The 19,630-nt window shown below is 44.9% G+C and overlaps 1 protein-coding gene across 18 annotated transcripts in view; it reads left to right on the forward strand.

Moving 5' to 3' along the window:
- ZNF532 (zinc finger protein 532) overlaps positions 1-19,630 on the forward strand; it is a 122,375-nt gene that overhangs the window by 41,645 nt on the left and 61,100 nt on the right. For all 18 annotated transcript variants that reach the window (XM_024235910.3, XM_024235906.3, XM_054538024.2 and 15 more), the window contains one exon: positions 13,270-15,632. In XM_024235910.3, coding sequence (XP_024091678.2) covers positions 13,270-15,632 — 2,363 coding nt within the window. Of the gene's footprint in view, positions 1-13,269; positions 15,633-19,630 lie in introns of those variants that run through there.

Consider the following 19,630-nt stretch of genomic DNA (forward strand, 5'->3'; position numbering starts at 1 on the left):
CCAGTCTGGTCTTGAACTCCTGGTCTCAAGTGATCTACCTGCCTCAGCCTCTGAAAGTGCTGGGACTACAGGCGTGAGCCACCAAACCCAGCCTGAAAATTGTGTTTCTAATAACCTATGGTTTAAAAGTTGCTACATCATTTTGATTAGTCGCTGACCTTGAGGCAGTTTACTGGTGAGAGGAGAACATGGAAAGCCAATATCTACATATCCAGAGCTGTTAAACACTGTAGGAATTACTTCTTTTTTTAGGTTGCTTTTCACCAATATTCTTTGGAAGTAAAAGGATTATAGTACACAACATCTCATCCCGGCTCCCCCTGCATTTTCACACTCCCAGGTTCTCCTCTTTTTTTTTTTTTTTTTTTTTTTTTTTGAGACAAGGTCTGGCTCTGTCGCCCAGGCTGAAGTGCAATGGCACGAACATACTCACTGCAGCCTCTGCCTCCAGGGCTCAAGCCATCCTTCCACTCCAGCCTCTGGAGTAGCTGGGACTATAGGTGTGCTCCACCACGCCCATCTAAATTTTGTGTTTTTTGTAGAGATGGAGTTTTGCCATGTTGTCCAGGCTGGTCTCAAACTTGTGAGCTTTTGGCCTCCCAACGTGCTGGGATTATAGGCGTGAGCCACCATGCTTGGCCAGTTCTCTTTAACTATTCACTATTTCTATCTTACTTTAAAAACAACCAACCAACCCACCAACAACAACTAAAGTCTGTGCCTTATTTGGATTTCCTTAGTTTTTACCTATTGTCCTTTTTCTGTTCCAGGAGTCCATCTCTAGGATATCACGTTACATTTAGTCTTCAGACTTTACTTGGCCATGACCATTTCTCAGACTTCCCTTGTTTTCCATGACCATGACAGTTGTAAGGAACACTGGTCAGAGATGTTGTAGGAGGTCCCACCGTTGGGATTTGTCTGATGGGTCTCCTGTGGTCAGGCTGGGGTAGTGTGTCTCTGGGAAGAAGGTCTCAGAGGCAGTGTGCCATTCTCATCACAGCCCAGGGACATACCGTCCGTGTGACTTACCGCAGTTGATGCTGACCTTGACCACCTGGCTGAGGTTGTGTTCATCAGGTTTCTTTCTCCACGGTAAAGTTGCTTTTTTCTCCCCTTTCCGTACTGTCCTCGGAAGAAAGTCATTGAAGGGGCAGGGAGTTCTTCACTGCATAAGGGTGGGGCGTCTACATAAATTACTTTGGAACTTCTGCACAGGGGATGGTTTGCATATCCTGTTTAGTTATTCCATCATTTATATCAGTATGCATTCATGGGTATTTATTTAATATTTTGGGTTGTAACACAACACTACTTTATTTTGTTGCCTGGATTGTTCCAGTTTTCCATGGGCTTCTATGTCCCTTTGACACGCCCCATCAGTGTAGTTTTTTTGGGTTTTTTGGAGGCAGGGGGACATTCAGCTCTTTCTTACTTTCTGACACTATAAGATTCATTGGTAGGTGCATTTCCTGCCCATTCTTAGATCAGTCATTTCTCCGAGGAGCCCTGGCTTCGTTCAGTGGATGGTGTGGGAAATGCAGCTCCGGGCAGGTTGTCTTCCTCACTTTTGGTTGTTGTCAGGCACCTGCACTGGTGCTGAGTTCACCCTCTCCCACGACCTCACTTTCTTCTTTTTCCTGTCTAGTTTTGCCGTAGATTGCCCAGCTCTGATTTTTACAGCTGTCAGGTTTTTAGAAGACCAAGCTAATACAAAATTATTATTACTTGAATGAGAAATTGACTGCTTCTTTATGTGATCTGAATTCCAGTATTAATACTACGTAGGAATCTGGCTGTAAAGATTGAGTTTGGATTGATAGTGTTTTTGGACTGTGATTTGTCTTTTATTACAGCGTCCAGGAACTTTACAGATTTATGAACCATAGTGAAATAGTTAAAAACTTATTAAAGTTAAATTTTAACAAAGACCCAAATCTCAGAGTTTTGCATTTCTGTATAATTCTTGGGGTTCCCTTGGGAAAACTCACTTGCGAGGTTCCTGAGGACCTGGAAAAGATGGCTCACAGGTCTCACCTCCTCCTCCACCTATCTACAGAGGAGACAGCCTCATGTTTTGCAGGGCGCAGAGAAGCAGGGGTCTTTTCAGATATGACCATTAAGGCTCCTGCTGCTGCTGCTGCTGCTTATGAGTTTTTTTTTTTCCTTGTTTTTTTTTTTTTTTTTAAAGATGGAGTCTTGCTCTGTTGCCCAGGCTAGGGTGCAGTGGCATGATCTCGGCTCACTGCAACCTTCGCCTCCTGGGCTCAAGCGATTCTCCTGCCTGAGCCTCCTGAGTAGCTGGGATTACAGACGCGTGCCACCATGCCTGGCTCATTTTTGTATTTTTAGTAGAGATGGGGTTTCTCCACGTTAGCCAGGCTGGTCTTGAACTCCTGACCTCGTGATCCCCCCTGCCCACCTTGGCCTCCCAAAGTGCTGGGATTAGAGGTGTGAGCCACTGCACCCAGCCGAGAAGTTTTTTTTTTTGAAATGGAGTTTCATTCTTGTTGCCCCAGGCTGGAGTGCAGTGGTGCGATCCCAGCGGAGAAGTTTTATACCCAGTGAAGTGTTGTGTCTGTGTATATTCGTAATCGTGTTGTCATTTGGGGGCTACAAAGATCAGGAGGGTTCAGGAGAGGATGATCAGGTAGCTGTGCTTCCGGTCAGCATGTCTTCCGTCTGCCTCCCAGGTTCTGACCTGGTAGATTGGTCATTTGTGCTTCAGCCTCTAATTCTGATCTCTCCCAAGGCTCACTCCCAGCCAGTGGTTCTGTTTCTGACAAGGTGAGCCCCTGAGCTTCCCACAAGACTTCTAGCACCAGCCCTTCCCCGTAAGGATGATGCCCACTTACCTTCTTTCCTTCTTTTGCTGAAAGCTGCAGTCTGACTAGGAAGGTTAATAAATGAGATGACCACAGACTGCTTTCCTGAATGTGATTCTGGCCAAATAGGTCTCCTGCCTGGTTGTAGGTCTCTTTTCTGTGATTCTTAAATGAAAAGGGTAGGAGTATTCTTTGACATTCTCTAACCACTGGTCACTCATTGTTTGAATGTTATGCTGTTTTGTGCTGTCTGTTTAATTATGACAAGCCTCCCTCTAAATATCAGTAGCCCCTTTCCATATCCCTGGGGTTGAGTGTATGCTGTTATCCTCATTTTTTAGGTGGAAAATTTTTGGACACAAAGAAGCCAGGAACAAAGGGAATGCTGGTGCTGGAATGGAATCATGTTGCCACGGGTGTTGTGCTCTCCCACTTATTGTTTGTGTGTTGTGTAGCTGGGAAGTTAAGTGCTCTTTTTCTTCATGAAAGTTTGTCCGTAGACAATTTATTTCAGGGAACTGTATGGATAGGCTTTGTATGCCCTTGCTTATTAATAAATGACAAGACTGTAGATCGGTAAGTTGTTTCATGGAGCTGAAGAAAGAAATAAACAGGAAATTCATCAGCTCCCTGCATCCATTCATTCATCATTCATTGATTTATAACTAGCAAAAACGTAGGAGAAAAAAGTAAACATTCAAATAATAGGAAAAGTGAAATACAGTAAGGCATCTTTTTGTTGCCTTTGATATTAGCTAATAATGACATTAGCTTATGAAGTTGGGGGACAAGATGCAGTAAAAGTAACTCTAATGCATAATTTGCAACAATAAAAGTTTCTGCAGCCTTTTGGGAAATCATTTTGGCATTTGTATTCATGGATCAGAAAAAATGACCTGCAGTTAGATCAAAATTTGGTGACTATTGACATCCCTGTTTTTGGAGATTTGTAATACTCATTAGCATAATATTGGCTCTTGCCTGAAAGAAATCTGTTTAACTTAGGAAAATCCAGCATGTGCTATGTGCATTTCAGTCTTGTCTTTGTGAAAGACCTAATAACATCCTACAGAACTAGTATCTGTGTTTTATGGTTTGTGAAATGCTGCCTGAAGATGTTTTTTTTGGAGATTGAGTTTCTCTCTTGTCCCCCAGGCTGGAGTGCAGTGGTGCGATCTCGGCTCACCGCAACCTCTGCCTCCTGGGTTCAAGCAATTCTGCGTCAGCCTCCTGAGTAGCTGGGATTACAGGCATGCACTACCATGCCTGGCTAATTTTGTATTTTTAGTAGAGACGGGGTTTCTCCATGTTGGTCAGGCTGGTCTCAAACTCCCGACCTCAGGTGATACACCCACCTCAGCTTCCCAAAATGTTGGGATTATAGGCGTGAGCCACTGCGCCCAGCCTGCCTGAAGATTTTTAATGTTTTCCTAGAGCAGGTGAAGGTCGTTGACAAAACATAGGATTTAGAGGAACATGTTGGGAGGGAATATGAGGGCTTTAGTTTTAAGTTTAACCTCGTGTAGGGAGAGCCAAGCAGAATATCATCCCAGCAATGGAAAGACGACTCTTAAGGCAGAATTAGGGCTAAAGGTAGAAACCTGTTTGTTCTGACTGTTGTGACCATGGGAGTTGCTGAGGTTGCCTTTGAACAAAGGTAGATAACAAAAGAGAGTCTGAAGGGACTCATGAAAGGAGAGAAGAGGAAGAGCCAGTGAGTCAGGAAAAGCCAGGTGAGCTTGAGGCAGTGCTGTGGGGTCCACGAGAGGAAAGGATGACCAGAAAATGAAGTTCTGCAGAGGTCACAGGCAACATGAAAGATGATTAGCAGCAAAAACAGGCACACGGGAACACGGATTGGGAATGGATTGTTGCTGGAGTGTTTTCTGGCTGTGAAACTACACTGTTCAGCGACGGCATGCACTTTCATTTGGACCCAGGAGGAAGGGCCACTCAGGGAGGTGCCGTGGCCACCTCAGGTCACTAGCTAATAGTAGTAAATAGGACAGCAAGGATTTCATCTCCAAAGCTGTCTCCTTTGTATTATGTCACATAGCCTGGGTTTTCCCTTTTTAACTTTTATGTTGAAATAATTTTAACTTAAAGTTTTGGCTGGGTACAGTGGCTCACACGTCTGTAATCCCTGTGCTTTGGGACGCCAAGGTGGAAGGATCACTGGAGCCCAGGAGTAACCAGCCTAGACAACATAGCAAGACCCTGTCTCTACAAAAAAAAGAAAAAATAAATGTTGCAAAAACAGGACAGAGAATTTCTGTGTACCCATTTACCCAACTTTACTTAAAGCTCACATCTTGTAATTCTAACACACTTGTGAAAACTAAAAAATTATCATTCGTACAATACTACTAACTAGATTTCAGCAGTTTTTTACTAGAGGATGGTGTTTGTGCATGGTCCTTTTTCATTAGCCTTACAGTGTATGGTCATAATTTTGTTTTCTGAGTTGTTTAGGTTAGTTTTTTGTTCCCTGCACCCTTCAGTGTAGTCATGTTATTCATTTGTATGAATGACCAAAATTACAGTTGGTCTTAATTTTGGATGCCCCCTCCCATTCCTGGTTTTTATTTTTAAATTTAATATTTACACACAGTGAAATTCTCTAGTTTATTTATTTTTTTTTTTTTTGAGAAAGAGTCTCGCTTCGTCACCCAGGCTGGAGTACAGTGGCGTGATCTCAGCTCAGTGCAACCTCTGCCTCCCAGGTTCAAGCAATTCTCCCACTTCAGCCTCCCGAGTAGCTGGGATTACAGGCATGCACCACCAAGCCCAGCTAATTTTTGTATTTGTAGTAGAGAGAGAGAGGGGGTTTCATCGTGTTGGCCAGGCTGGTCTCAAACTCCTGGTCTCAAGTGATCCACCCGCCTCAGCCTTCCAAAGTGCTGGGATTACGGGCATGAGCCACTGCACCTGGCCTGAAATTCTCAAGGGTTTGACAGATGCACAGAAACATGTCTCCACTACCACATTTGTGATACAGAACTATTCCATGAGCCCTAAAATTCTCTCCTTCAGCCTGGATTTTTTTTTTTTTTTTTTTTTCTCAAGAGACAGTGTCTTACTCTGTTGCCTAAGCTAGATTGCAGTGGCGTGATTGTAGCTCACTGTAGCCTCGACTTACTAGGCTCAACCAATCATCCTGCCTTGGCCTCCCAAAGTGTTGGAATCACAGTCATGAGCCACCACGCCCAGCCCCGCCTGGATTTCAATGGTGGTTTCGAGAGAGTGGATTGTCAGAGGGCTGGGGAGATACTGGGAGGAGCAGGATATGTCCCAGTACTGGAGAGCTTGAGCCATGAAGGCTGCGTGGCAAGAGGACAGAGCACCAAGGGTTCCAGGGTAAGGCTGAGGGAGATCTCTCTATGCCACTAGGCAGATGGGATAGGAATTACCCAAAATAGAAGGGACAGACCAAGCTCACTGTGGAGGATCGGCTTGGCAAAGCCAGCAGTGAAGGTACAGGCAAGATTTGAAGGAAGTAAGCTGTGGGAGACCTCTTGACTGGTGACTATGATTTTTTTGTTAACCTCAGAAAGAAAAGGGGGGACGGAGTTTAGAAGAGGGAGAGATTAGTAATATCTGCAGGCCACAGCCTTAGGCCAGGCAGGGTTGCTCAAGCCTTTAATCCCAGCACTTGGGAGGGGAGGCTGGAGGATCACTTGAGGCCAGTTTGAGACCAGGGTGGGTGAAAGCGAGACCCCATTACTACAGCAAATAAGAATTAGCTGAGTGTGGCGGTGCTTGTAAGGATCGCTTGAGCCCAGAAGTTCAAGGCTGCAGTGAGCTATGATCATGGTACTGCACTCCAGCCTGAACAGCAGAGCCAGGTCCTGTATCAAAGGAAAGAAAAGAAGCAGCCCTTGTCTCTTGGCAGGATGGGAGTTAATAAGGAAAAACAAAATTGCAGTGCTAAATGATGCTGAGGACCTGCTGTGGAGGGCCACAGGCACGCCCTGAATTTCCCTGGAGCTTCTCTCCTGGAAAAAGCAAAGGAGATCTCACTGTAGCTCAGCTTTCGTTTTGACCCAGGAGAGCTTGGAGTTGGGGAGCGAGCTTCCTTAGAGAGCTGTGATGTGAGAAGTAGGCCGAGTGGGGGAGGTTGAGCTTTCAGAGAAGGCTGAGGTTTGTAGGGACGGGGACTTTCCCTTAGTTGCTCCTGATGTGCGAGGGGGGAATGGATGGGGGCGGGGAGCCTACTTGTATAACCTTGAGGGAGGAGTGTGGAATAACTGCAGCAAAGGGCTGGGGCTGGCTTCACTCCTCTATTTCCCAAGGTCGTGCCCTGGTTCGGGGCATTAGTAAGTGACTCCTGTGTTGGTATTTCCGAAGCAGTTTGAATTTCAGATCAGGAAATCTGTTATATTTCAGATCAGGAATATCAAGTGTTAGCTGAAGAAGAAAACATACTACCTTGAGCAAAGTATTTGTATATCCATGATTGGTATCATCAGGTTTAAGGAAACCAGTAAATATCTATTTTGGATAGTAGCAACTATATTTGCTAATTTCTTGTTACCTCACACAGAATTAACAAAACATGCATTTGTTCTTTGACTGTGCATATAAACTGTATTTGTACACTGTGTGTTACCCTGGTGTAGGCTGCTTAGAAAATGAAGCTCTTCTGCTGAAAGGGGGCAGAGTGTGATCACGGTGCCCAGCAGTGCTGACAGGTCAGAGGGTCCAGGCGAGTTGTTGGTGTCCCATTGTGTCAGCTTTCTTCCCTGTGGCCAGAGAGGAACCTTTAGACCTGCAAGGTGCTCTGGGCTGGCTGTCTCGACTTAATCAGGGTCTGACTAGTGTGAAGGCTAAAGATAAAATGAAACTTTTCTGTGGCATTTGTCACTGGCGTGGGACCTTCAGATGGCAAGTAATTAAGAGATTCCATAGCTTTTTTCATAATTGCTTTTTTTTCCACATTTTTTCATGTGTGTGTCTGCGTGTATGCTATTTTTTTAAAATCTGAGAATCTGCCATTTTTGGGGCCCAGTCTCTCCCACCCCTGCCTGCACTTCTAGAGAGAGGCAGTGAACCATGGCAGCTGCTCCAGAGGTGCGGCTGATGAGATTTTTTAAAAAAACTTGGTCCTCAAACTGACCCCTGTCCCCAGCTGGTTTAGGAAGAGTGAAGAAGCATGAGGTCGACCTGTGTAGCTGAACCGACATGGTGTTTGGAATGGAAATGCCGTGAGAAAATAGGTTTCCCTGATACGCAGTCGAGATTGAAGTGGGATAAAAGCGGCAGAAGATCAGTTGGAAGAGAAGAGAGAGGGTTTTTTTTTCTTTTCTTTGGTGGAAGAGATACAATGTGCAGAGCCTTGGATATTCTAAAGATGTAACAGATCGGTGATGGAAGCAGAGCTAAGGTTTGCATAATGGGATAATGGGAAGAGCAAGAATTTGAATGTAGGCGGCCAGGAGAAGTCAATCCCTGTGTTTCTTGAAGATGTATAAAAACTGGGGATGCTAGCTAGATTCATTTTCTAAGAGGAGGAAATTAAATTTGAAACATTACATAATATAAACATATGTTATAAGAACATTTTATATTTGAAAGAAAGATAGGAAAGATGAAAACATGCTAGATCCATTCATTTATTGAATTATTTTTTTTGGGCCAGGCACAGTGGCTCACACCTGTAATCCTGGCACTTTGGGAGGCTGAGGCAGGAGGATTGTTTGAGCTCAGGAGTTCAAGACCAGCCTGGACAACATAGTGAGACCCCCATCCTAAAAGAAAGGGAAAGGAAAAAAAAAATATATATATATATATAAAAGAATTATTTTTTTTTAAAATGCAACGGAATAAAAAAGATACAATTAAGGGTCTCAGTGGCCAGATATTGCTAGAAAATAAGACTGGGAATCCCAAAGCAGACCTTGTATTATTACAGTTGTCTTATGGGAAGCCTTTATAATACTGTCAAGATAGTCAGTAGACTTTGATTTGTTTTTCTCTAAGTAGGACTGTTATGATTTAGAGGGTATTGATTTTCATTAGGGGAAATGTTAGTTTCTCTATTAAATAGGGAACCAGCGCTTTCACAGGTCAGAGGAGGCAGACCTTGGCTGGATTTAGGCGTGCGTCTGTTTCAGGATTAAAGTTGGGGTTCAATGGTTAGGCTGTGCCTGTGCCTTTAATACTGACATTCTCTAATTGGAATTGGAAAACCAACAATTTTTTTATTGCAAAGGAAGAAGAATTTTGTTACAAAGTATGAGAAGTATGATTAAGGGGTGAATAGGTTTTTCGTACGTTTTTCTTTTGACTTCATAACTTTTGACTTCTGCCAACAAAGATGAAATAGCTTTTCATAATTCTCAGAGGCTTTGAGTAGGAAAGGAAATGTTTTGTCTCTGTGTCATAGGAGAAAATAAAGTGATCATGTGACAGACCTGAGTTCTTTCAATTTCCTTTTTTGTAAACAGGTCTAATTCTCTCAGATATTGTTGATGTCTTTGGGTGAAAGAACATTATACATTAAGCACAAATGCTATTAGTGAATTATAGGTCATTTATATAGGGTTTACTTTTAAATTAAAAGACCATTGGCCGGGCGTGGTGGCTCACGTCTGTAATCCCAGCACTCTGGGAGGCCACGGCGGGCAGATCACGAGGCCAGGAGCTCGAGACCAGCCTGGCCAACATGGTGAAACCCCGTCTCTACTAAAAATACAAAAATTAGCCAGATGTGGTGGCAGGCGCCTGTAATCCCAGCTACTCGGGAGGCTGAGGCAGGAGAATTGCTTGAACCCGGGAGGTGGAGGTTGCAGTCAGCCGAGATCACGCCGCTGCACTCCAGCCTGGGTGACACAGCAAGACTCCATCTCAGAAAAAATAAATAAATAAAATAAAAGACTATTATCGCCTTTGAAGGGAGATGTATTTTATAGGGCATAAGTGAAAGACATTGTTAAAATAACTAAAGCTAATTCTGTTTGAAAATCAAACCGTTGAGGGAAAGGGAAGCTAAAATGAGATCGTTCTATTTTATCTTTTAAAAGAGAGGACTGAGATTTATTTTTGTAATGTTTTTAAGCAAAAGAATCTATTTTTAAGACAGTAGTACTTAGGAATTGGGGTGGAAAGTGAAGAAAACTTTCAGGCATAAACATTCCTCTTTGTATTCAGTATAACTGAGAAATGAAGTGGGAGTTATGCATTTTTTTCTGCTCCAAGTGGAATGGAACACTTGCTCTTGCCTTCCAGAATGTGGGAAGGGAAACGGTAATAGGACAATGTGATTGTGGGTATGAAAAACATTCCTATAAACCAAAAAAGAAGTGTGAAGTTACAGAGAGTGGTATCCATTCCATTAGTTATACAACCCCAGAGAGGGGAGTCCACGCACCACAGTGATCTCGGGTTTCAGACGACACGATGCGCTTTTGGTTGGCCACTGCACTCAGAAACACCCATTATGCATTTTTAGCTTCTAGTCAGCCTTTCTGCAGGTGAACTAGGATGACTGACTCACTTTTTAAAACTACCGTCAGTTCACTCTGACCTCTTACCACGTCCCACTGCTTCACGCTGAGCTTCCCCGCCTCCGTCCCCCAAGAGAAGAGTATAAACCTTAGGTGGAGTAGAGGGATGGGGACAGGGTGAGGCTGGATCACTGTGGAGAAAGAGTTGCTTCTCAACCCATTGGGGAGTTTGCAGGCATGGGAGTTCCTCTCTGGGGCCTTCTAGATCCTAACTGCTTTAGCTGGGCAGGTAGGAAAAGATAGGGGTGGTGTGGAGGGCAACAAGTTTAGCATTAACTCAGTGATTCAGTACGGCTGCTGTGCATGCGTTTATAAATCAGGAGGTTCCTGTAGGTATAACAGCAGAAAAGGGTGAGACGAGCCATGTTAACCTTCCCAGGGTTCATAGGAATATCAGACAGTCGCACTGCCGACCACTCAAGTTTGGTTTCATGTGGTGACCTTTCCTCATTATTACGGTTGTATGTTCTGGGCCTCCCACCCACTGAGTATTTGAATTATCTCTTATCTTCTTTTTGTTCCTGAACCAACTGCCCTCTGGGATGAACAGTGTGAAACTGTATAGTCTTTTGCTCACCAAAGTCATAAAGAGAGGGCAAATGACATAAATCCTGTGAAGCTCGAAGAAAGGGTGGAGGGACTAGGGCAGAGCCCCGCTACCGTGGGCACTTCCAGAGCCTGAGCCCAAGCTTTGCATCAGTTAAAAATCTACTTTTCAGGCCCTTTCAACCCTGGTGGGGCAGGGGGTGGTGTCTTGAGTTTTCTAATCACAGTGACCTCTAACTTTAGATCAACATGGTTGGTAAAGATAGATCACAGGGATACTCTGCTAATGGCAGCTTTATTGTGAGTATTCCATTTACAACACCAGGATGATGAATAGAAATAAGAGTGGTAACATTTAGGGATTATTTGTAAGTGGGTGGATTCTTTTGTGGATATAGTGCCTGACAGATGGCTTTTTCATTCCCCACATTTTGCAGTTTAAATGTTCAATTTCATTTAAAAAACAAAATCATAATCACAGACTTTCCTACTGGGTCTGACTTCTCATAGATATTTGTACGTCAGTATCCCTTTAGAGATGTTAATGTTTTATTTCCTGTGTACTTTTTGCATTGGTGGTAGTTTGGTGCTGGGGGTATGTTATTCCCCCTCTGTTTCCGCAGGCGCCCCCCTGAGAGAAGAGTGCTCACAGAGTGTTTTCTCTAGGCTGAGTAAGCCATCGAAAGAAAAGCACGTGTGACTTCTTCAGCTCGGTATTAACCGAGACAGGTGTGAATAGAAGCGGATTTATTCTTCAGCTCCCATCGAACCCTAAGTGTTGATTTCGCCTTCAACAGTAGTTTTTTCTAACCAAATTCTTCAGAGTGTTTGGATGTGTCCCCAGAGTGAGTTAATATGCTGAGGGTCTTAGCAGCTGTTGATAGATTTGTGGTGTATATGAGTTTTCTCAGGCATGTGTATTCTCACTGCGTAGAAATTCTCTCTTGACCCTGGAATAGTTACTTTTATTAGGAATGTGTGATGTTTTCTAGATTGTACAAGAAAAAAAAATCAAGTGCTTCAGTAAGATGTGGAAGGAGGCAACATGTCAGGGACCACTAAAGCAGATTTGAAGGAAGGATAATGACACAGTAAATACTGAAGGGCAGAGTCTGTCTAGGAACACGCATTTAAATTGGCTAGGTGAATTCTTCCACTGAAAGTTGCCTGAAGTCAGCTGCTACCCTCTTCCCTTCCGACTGACTGCTGCTTGCTTCATTCCCCTTTTTCTTTTCTTACTCTCTCCTCTTCCCTCTTTCCTTTCCTTCTCTTCCTGGCTGTTTGCCTCCACTGCAGAAGGAACAGATCCAAGAGATCCCCTCACTTGCTGAGGGCCCCAGAGCTAGTGAGTGACAGAGCTGGGTCCAGCCCTGTTCTTCTGTTATACACCCAGTGCCTGTCTTGGTGTTGCGTTAATTATTTGACATTTATGCTAGAAAGATGAGTGACACTTTGCCTGTCCTCAGGCAGCTTACAGGCCAGTCTGTAAGAGGAGACAAGTACACACAGACTGGAGTAGCGACCAGGAAACAGTAGAGTCCCAGGATGGAAGGCTGGGGGTCCAGGGAGCAGAACATGCCCCCTGCAGTGGAGGCTTTATCTCCCCCTGACAATCACTTGTCCTCTGTGGGTGGGGGAAGAGCCCCTTTTAAAGATCCCTCAAACACTGCATGTATTCATATATCCTTCATGTATAGTAATGGCTGTGACCATCCATTTTTCTAAAACTCTCCATCCTCTTATCATCTGGGAATGTTTCTTTTTTAACAAACATAATAGGGAAAATTAGGGTTAAATAAAAATGGACGGAATCAGCTCCTTAGGGTTTTTTTTTTTTTTTTAAGTCCCAAATGGAATTTATTAGCAGATATCCTGCAGTGGCTCTGGATGCTCGTTTCTTTTTTCGGTGGATGAATATTGAAATCTGTACTTGGCTTTTTTGATTGTGGCATGTTTCTTTTAATAAGGTATCCCAAATCTGATGGTGAAGATGATAGTGATAATTTTGCCAGCGGAATTAAATACTGTCAAGATCAAAATATGTTGGAAGTAGCTTTTTATGAAAGGGACACATTTTCTAGTTGCTACACCAGAACCTGCTTTTCTAGGCTACAGCAGTTTCAATCAACTTCATTCTTGTTAGCTGGGAGCCACGCTGGTAACACCGTATAGCAGTATGGAGGGATTACTTTTGAAGCTAAAATTATCTAGGTCTTACATGTATTTTCTCAATGTTTGTCCACTTGGACTCAGAGTTTCGTAGTTACCGTAAATGCAGTTACATCCTTGCTCTTTCTTGGTAATCGTTAGGTTAGTGTGAATTGTATAGGGGTTTGGTCTCATTGTGAGGAAATACCAATTACTGATGGAACTATTTTCTGCTCATTTAACAGAACATCTGCTCAAATTCATGACCATGGGGGATATGAAGACCCCAGACTTTGATGACCTCCTGGCAGCATTTGACATCCCAGATATGGTCGATCCTAAAGCAGCTATTGAGTCTGGACACGATGACCATGAAAGCCACATGAAGCAGAATGCTCACGGAGAGGATGACTCCCACGCACCATCATCTTCCGACGTGGGTGTCAGCGTTATCGTCAAGAATGTTCGGAACATCGACTCCTCTGAGGGCGGGGAGAAAGACGGCCACAACCCCACTGGCAATGGCTTACATAATGGGTTTCTCACAGCGTCCTCCCTTGACAGTTACAGTAAAGATGGAGCAAAGTCCTTGAAAGGAGACGTGCCTGCCTCTGAGGTGACCCTGAAAGACTCGACGTTCAGCCAGTTTAGCCCGATCTCCAGTGCTGAAGAGTTTGATGATGACGAGAAGATCGAGGTGGATGACCCCCCTGACAAGGAGGACGTGCGATCAAGCTTCAGGTCGAACGTGTTGACGGGGTCAGCTCCGCAGCAGGACTACGATAAGCTGAAGGCACTCGGAGGGGAAAACTCCAGCAAAACTGGACTCTCTACGTCAGGCAATATGGAGAAAAACAAAGTTGTTAAGAGAGAAACAGAAGCCAATTCTATAAACCTGAGTGTTTATGAACCTTTTAAAGTCAGAAAAGCAGAAGATAAATTGAAGGAAAGCTCTGACAAGGTGCTGGAAAACAGAGTCCTAGATGGGAAGCCAAGCTCCGAGAAGAATGACACCGGCCTCCCCAGCGTTGCACCATCAAAGACAAAGTCATCCTCCAAGCTCTCGTCCTGCATTGCTGCCATCGCGGCTCTCAGTGCTAAAAAGGCAGCTTCAGACTCCTGCAAAGAACCAGTGGCCAATTCGAGGGAATCCTCCCCGTTACCAAAAGAAGTTAATGACAGTCCGAGAGCCGCTGACAAGTCTCCTGAATCCCAGAATCTCATCGACGGGACCAAAAAACCATCCCTAAAGCAACCGGATAGTCCCAGAAGCATCTCAAGTGAGAACAGCAGCAAGGGATCCCCGTCCTCTCCCGCAGGGTCCACACCAGCAATCCCCAAAGTCCGCATAAAAACCATTAAGACATCTTCTGGGGAAATCAAGAGAACAGTGACCAGAGTATTGCCAGAAGTGGATCTTGACTCTGGAAAAAAACCTTCCGAGCAGACAGCGTCCATGATGGCCTCTGTGACATCCCTTCTGTCGTCTCCAGCATCAGCCGCCGTCCTTTCCTCTCCCCCCAGGGCGCCTCTCCAGTCCGCGGTCGTGACCAATGCAGTTTCCCCTGCAGAGCTCACCCCCAAACAGGTCACAATCAAGCCTGTGGCTACTGCTTTCCTCCCAGTGTCTGCTGTGAAGACGGCAGGATCCCAAGTCATTAATTTGAAGCTCGCTAACAACACCACGGTGAAAGCCACGGTCATATCTGCTGCCTCTGTCCAGAGCGCCAGCAGCGCCATCATTAAAGCCGCCAACGCCATCCAGCAGCAAACTGTCGTGGTGCCGGCATCCAGCCTGGCCAATGCCAAACTCGTGCCAAAGACTGTGCACCTTGCCAACCTTAACCTTTTGCCTCAGGGTGCCCAGGCCACCTCTGAACTCCGCCAAGTGCTAACCAAACCTCAGCAACAAATAAAGCAGGCAATAATCAATGCAGCAGCCTCGCAACCCCCCAAAAAGGTGTCTCGAGTCCAGGTGGTGTCGTCCTTGCAGAGTTCTGTGGTGGAAGCTTTCAACAAGGTGCTGAGCAGTGTCAATCCAGTCCCTGTTTACATCCCAAACCTCAGTCCTCCCGCCAATGCAGGGATCACGTTACCGACGCGTGGGTACAAGTGCTTGGAGTGTGGGGACTCCTTTGCACTTGAAAAGAGTCTGACCCAGCACTACGACAGACGGAGCGTGCGCATCGAAGTAACGTGCAACCATTGTACAAAGAACCTCGTTTTTTACAACAAATGCAGCCTCCTTTCCCATGCCCGTGGGCATAAGGAGAAAGGGGTGGTAATGCAATGCTCCCACTTAATTTTAAAGCCAGTCCCAGCAGATCAAATGATAGTTTCTCCGTCAAGCAATACTTCCACTTCAACTTCCACTCTTCAGAGCCCTGTGGGAGCTGGCACACACACTGTCACAAAAATTCAGTCTGGCATAACTGGGACAGTCATATCGGCTCCTTCAAGCACTCCCATCACCCCAGCCATGCCCCTAGATGAAGACCCCTCCAAACTGTGTAGACATAGTCTAAAATGTTTGGAGTGTAATGAAGTCTTCCAGGATGAGACATCACTGGCTACACATTTCCAGCAGGCTGCAGATACGAGTGGACAAGTAGAGTATCATTTAAATTTTTGTGTTTCAGTGATGAGTCTGTAGGCATGAGTGCTTGATAAGATGCCCTTGATTTTAGGGTGGGAACGCAGTGAAATGGACGAGTGTGTGTGTGTGTGTGTGTGTGTGTGTATGTGTTTGCGGGGCGGCGGAGAATGCCTGTGCAGCCAGGCACATGATCCAGTAAGGATTGTTTTCATAGAATAGAAACAATTAGCTAGGGATGTGGTGGTGGCAGTGGTGTTGGAGGTGGTAGCAGGAGGGGTAGTGGCGGTGGTGGTTGTGGTTGTGGCAGCAGTGGCGTGTGCCTGTTGCCCCAGCTATACTCAGGAGGCTGAGGTGGGAAGATTGCTTGAGCCCAGGAGTTCGAAGCTGCAGTGAGCTGTGATTGAGCCACTGCACTGTAGCCTAGCATTGGGGCGAGATCATATCTCTTTAAAAAAAAAAGAATAGAAACAATGTTGAAACATGAATCTTATTTTAATAAAACAAGAGTTTTTTGAGGGGAGGATAATATATACGTACTAGTTGAGTTGTGGAACTTTAGATTTTGGTAATCGTTTGGTCATTGGAATGTATATTGAAAGTCTGAGATTTAGCGGATTATAGTGTCATTCCATTGTATTAGGTGTTTGAGCCCGGCTTCATCATCAGAGTTCCTGAGTTAGTGACAATTTTGATATTTAGAAAAATACTTACTGTTATTTATTTATCTATCTGCTGGCAGCTCTACTGAGCTTACTGTTGTTATTTATAATGCTAATCTTTCTTTTATAGTTAAATGCATTTATCAGTACCCACTTCTGTGGCATGTCTGCTTACTTAAGATGGTGGTCCAGAACTGTGTTCAGTAATATCCTTCACTGCAGTGAGTTTAAGCCACAAATGGCAAACCCATCTCCAATTAACAGAATACCTTTGTGTGTGTTTGCAGCTTTTGTTTTGTAGTGAAGTGCAGGTCGATGTTGGTGAATTACATTTCACAGTGGGCATCAGTCAGCCTTTTATCTCCATCATTTGCTACTTCATGAGGCAACTTTTAGCTAATAGATAAATGTATTTATCATAAATATATAATCTATTATTTGGAAGTAATTAGAGATGTTGAATGAAATAAATTCGAGTTAGACCATGTGACATATTGTCCAAACCAGAAAGCTTGTGAAATTTCGCTGGGCACAGTGGCTTATGTCTGTAATCCCAGCACTTTAGGAGGCTGAGACAGGTGAATTGCCTGAGCTCAGGAGTTCGAGACCAGCCTGGGCAACGTGGTGAAACCTCATCTCTACCAAAAATACCAAACATTAGCTGGGCTTGGTGGCGCATGCTGTTGGTCCCAGCTACTTGGGAGGCTGAGGTGGGAATATCACTTGAGCCTGAGAGGTGGAGGTCACAGTGAGCTGAGATCATACCACGGCACTCCAGCCTCAGGTGACAGAGCAAGACCCTGTCTCCAAAAAAAAAAAAAAAAACTTGTGAAATTCAAAGGGAGCACTAGTTTGAGCTAATATACTCTGCCACTCAAACATCTCTATAAAGATTTAACAGTAAACTGGGCTTTCCTTTTTTTCTCCCTCCAATATTTTGTTAATTAATTAGGATGTTTATGCTGCAATTCAGAAGTTTGGTACTATCTTGGTGATTAGTTCCTCAAGGGTAATTACTGGTTTAAGTTCTTTGTAGCATTTTGAGTTTGGGGAACAAAAGATCAAGAATACCCCGGTAATTTTTTTCTCTGGTTTTTCAGTTCAGTGGAAGTGAAAGCAATAAAGAGTTTTGACAGCATTCTTGCAGGTTTGAATGTTAAATGTTTCATTGGATCTGGCAGTAAAATGCTCAAAAAACAGGAAAGCAGCAACTTAGTTCAAGAAGGCTGTGATGGCTCCAGCTGTTAACCTAGCCCGGTGACAATGCCTGGGTTCTGTCTACATGGATGTCCTCCCATCTTGACACAGCTTCATCAAAAGGATAATATTTCTTTTCATCCTAACAGGATGCAGTAAAAAAAGGGGAAAAAGCCAAAAAGCTCTTTCTTCATTTCTGTTGTCCTTGTGTCTGTGTCTGCTGGTGGGCTGTGTAGAGCAGTCGACTGTGTCCTGGCTTAGGAGGGTTCTCACTATGAGCTGTGTGCTCTGTATCTGGCCTTTGGAGCTACCCTCAGATGTGTCTGTCTGAGACCTCCTTCTCTGAGAGCAAGGAAGAGCATGAGCAGGCGGGTAGGAATGTCCTTCTTCCCTGTGTTTCCCTAGTTTTTGTTCTTTATTAACCTTTTAGGCTCAACAGCCAAACTAGGGTGAAATGGGTGAAGCTGTGTCCCCAGGAGAAGAGATGAACATCTTTTCTTTTGTGTGTGTGGTTGCTTTGGCATCACTTTTGTATCTTGCTGGGACGAGTACGCAGATCACCTGTTTGACGCGGAATCCCAAGGAGTGAATCAGGGCAGAATGTATATTTAACTCTCAGACCAGATACACACAAGCAAAACACTCACCTCCTGATCTGTTTCCGTTTTGCAGCCATCCACTCATCTATGTAGGCCACTCAGCTCACCAGCAAAGGGCGTTGGTTTGTAGTGAGCTTCAACCCACTGCATAGCCAAGCACTGCAGGACCAGCAGTGTGAAAAGGCCCCATAGCACGCTCTTCTCCTGTTCCTCGTCTCCCCTTTCTCACTGGATCCAGAATGCCTCTCCACAGCTTCCCATTTTCCCAGACTCAGCCAGACTGTGTCACTCAGACCCAAGAGGGCAGTGTGGCTTCTGCCTCAGTAGGAATAGCTGCTGTGTCTTCAGCATTCATGGTTTAACCCAACCTGGAGTCTCTTCCTTGGTTCTAGGGGCTCAGTAGGATGCCTGTGGCTGTTGCCATCCTAGCCTCCACATGTGGCCATGGGGGTTCTGGACCATTACCGTTGCCTAGGGTGCCATCCAGCAGCTATGGAAGTGGGAGGTGGGGGCTGCAGTAAGACAGGGAGAAAAGAAAAGAGAAAACAGCCTTTGTTTCGTCCTTCTCGTTTGCCAGTCACATGACTGTTGGCCGGTTTACAGTTTGTTCAACTGGAATGGGAAAAAATTACACAGAACTTGGTTTCTGTCTGAGGATGGCACTTGAAACACACATGACTGCTTACAAATCTAGAAATGGACACAGGGGAGCTTGAAGTACCGGTGGCTGTGCCAAGCCCCTCCTTTCCTCTGTTGTACAACATATTCCATATATATATTTTTGAGATGGAGTCTCACTCTGTCGCCCAGGCTGGAGTGCAGTGGCACGATCTCGGCTCATGGCAACCTCTGCCTCCTGGGTTCAAGTGATTCCGCTGCCTCAGCCTCCAGAGCAGCTGGGATTACAGGCACACATCACCACCCCCAGCTAATTTTTGTATTTTTAGTAGAGACGGGGTTTCACCATGTTGGCCGGGCTGGTCTTGAACTCCTGACCTCAAGTGATCCACACGCCTTGGCCTCCCAAAGTGCTGGGATTATAGGTGTGATCCACCCTGCCCGGCTAGCATTCCATGTATTTTAACACTTTAACTCCATTTCCCCATTGACCTCCACATTCTTGTTAGCTCATGGGTGAATTGGAAGAGTATACCAGTCCACATTGTAACATTTTTCTGGTGCTCACACCTTGGCCTGTGCTTTCTGAGGTAGGAACCCAGTGCAGTTTAAGCCTGTGCCTGTGGCTCTGGGGCAGGATGCCCTGGGTCTGCACATTAGTGTCTAGTTAGTCTAGTCTTGTCACCTGAAGTGGATTCCTGAACCAGCCTTGCTGCCACTGTTCATGGTTCGGAAAGTGTAAAGGGTATGGCCTCTGGGCCTTGCTAGACTGGCAGGTCCATCGCCCTTCACTCAGTGCCTTTCAGCTTCTTGGTTTACTGGGTCTGGAGAAAGGTATGACTTCATTAGCAGAGGGACCTCCTTTTTTTTTTCTTTTGAGGTAATTGTAGATTCATGTAAGAAATTATACAGAGAGAACTTGTATACCCTTCATCCA

The sequence above is a fragment of the Pongo abelii genome, chromosome 17 (assembly GCF_028885655.2).
Source record: "Pongo abelii isolate AG06213 chromosome 17, NHGRI_mPonAbe1-v2.0_pri, whole genome shotgun sequence".
Taxonomy (NCBI): domain Eukaryota; kingdom Metazoa; phylum Chordata; class Mammalia; order Primates; family Hominidae; genus Pongo; species Pongo abelii.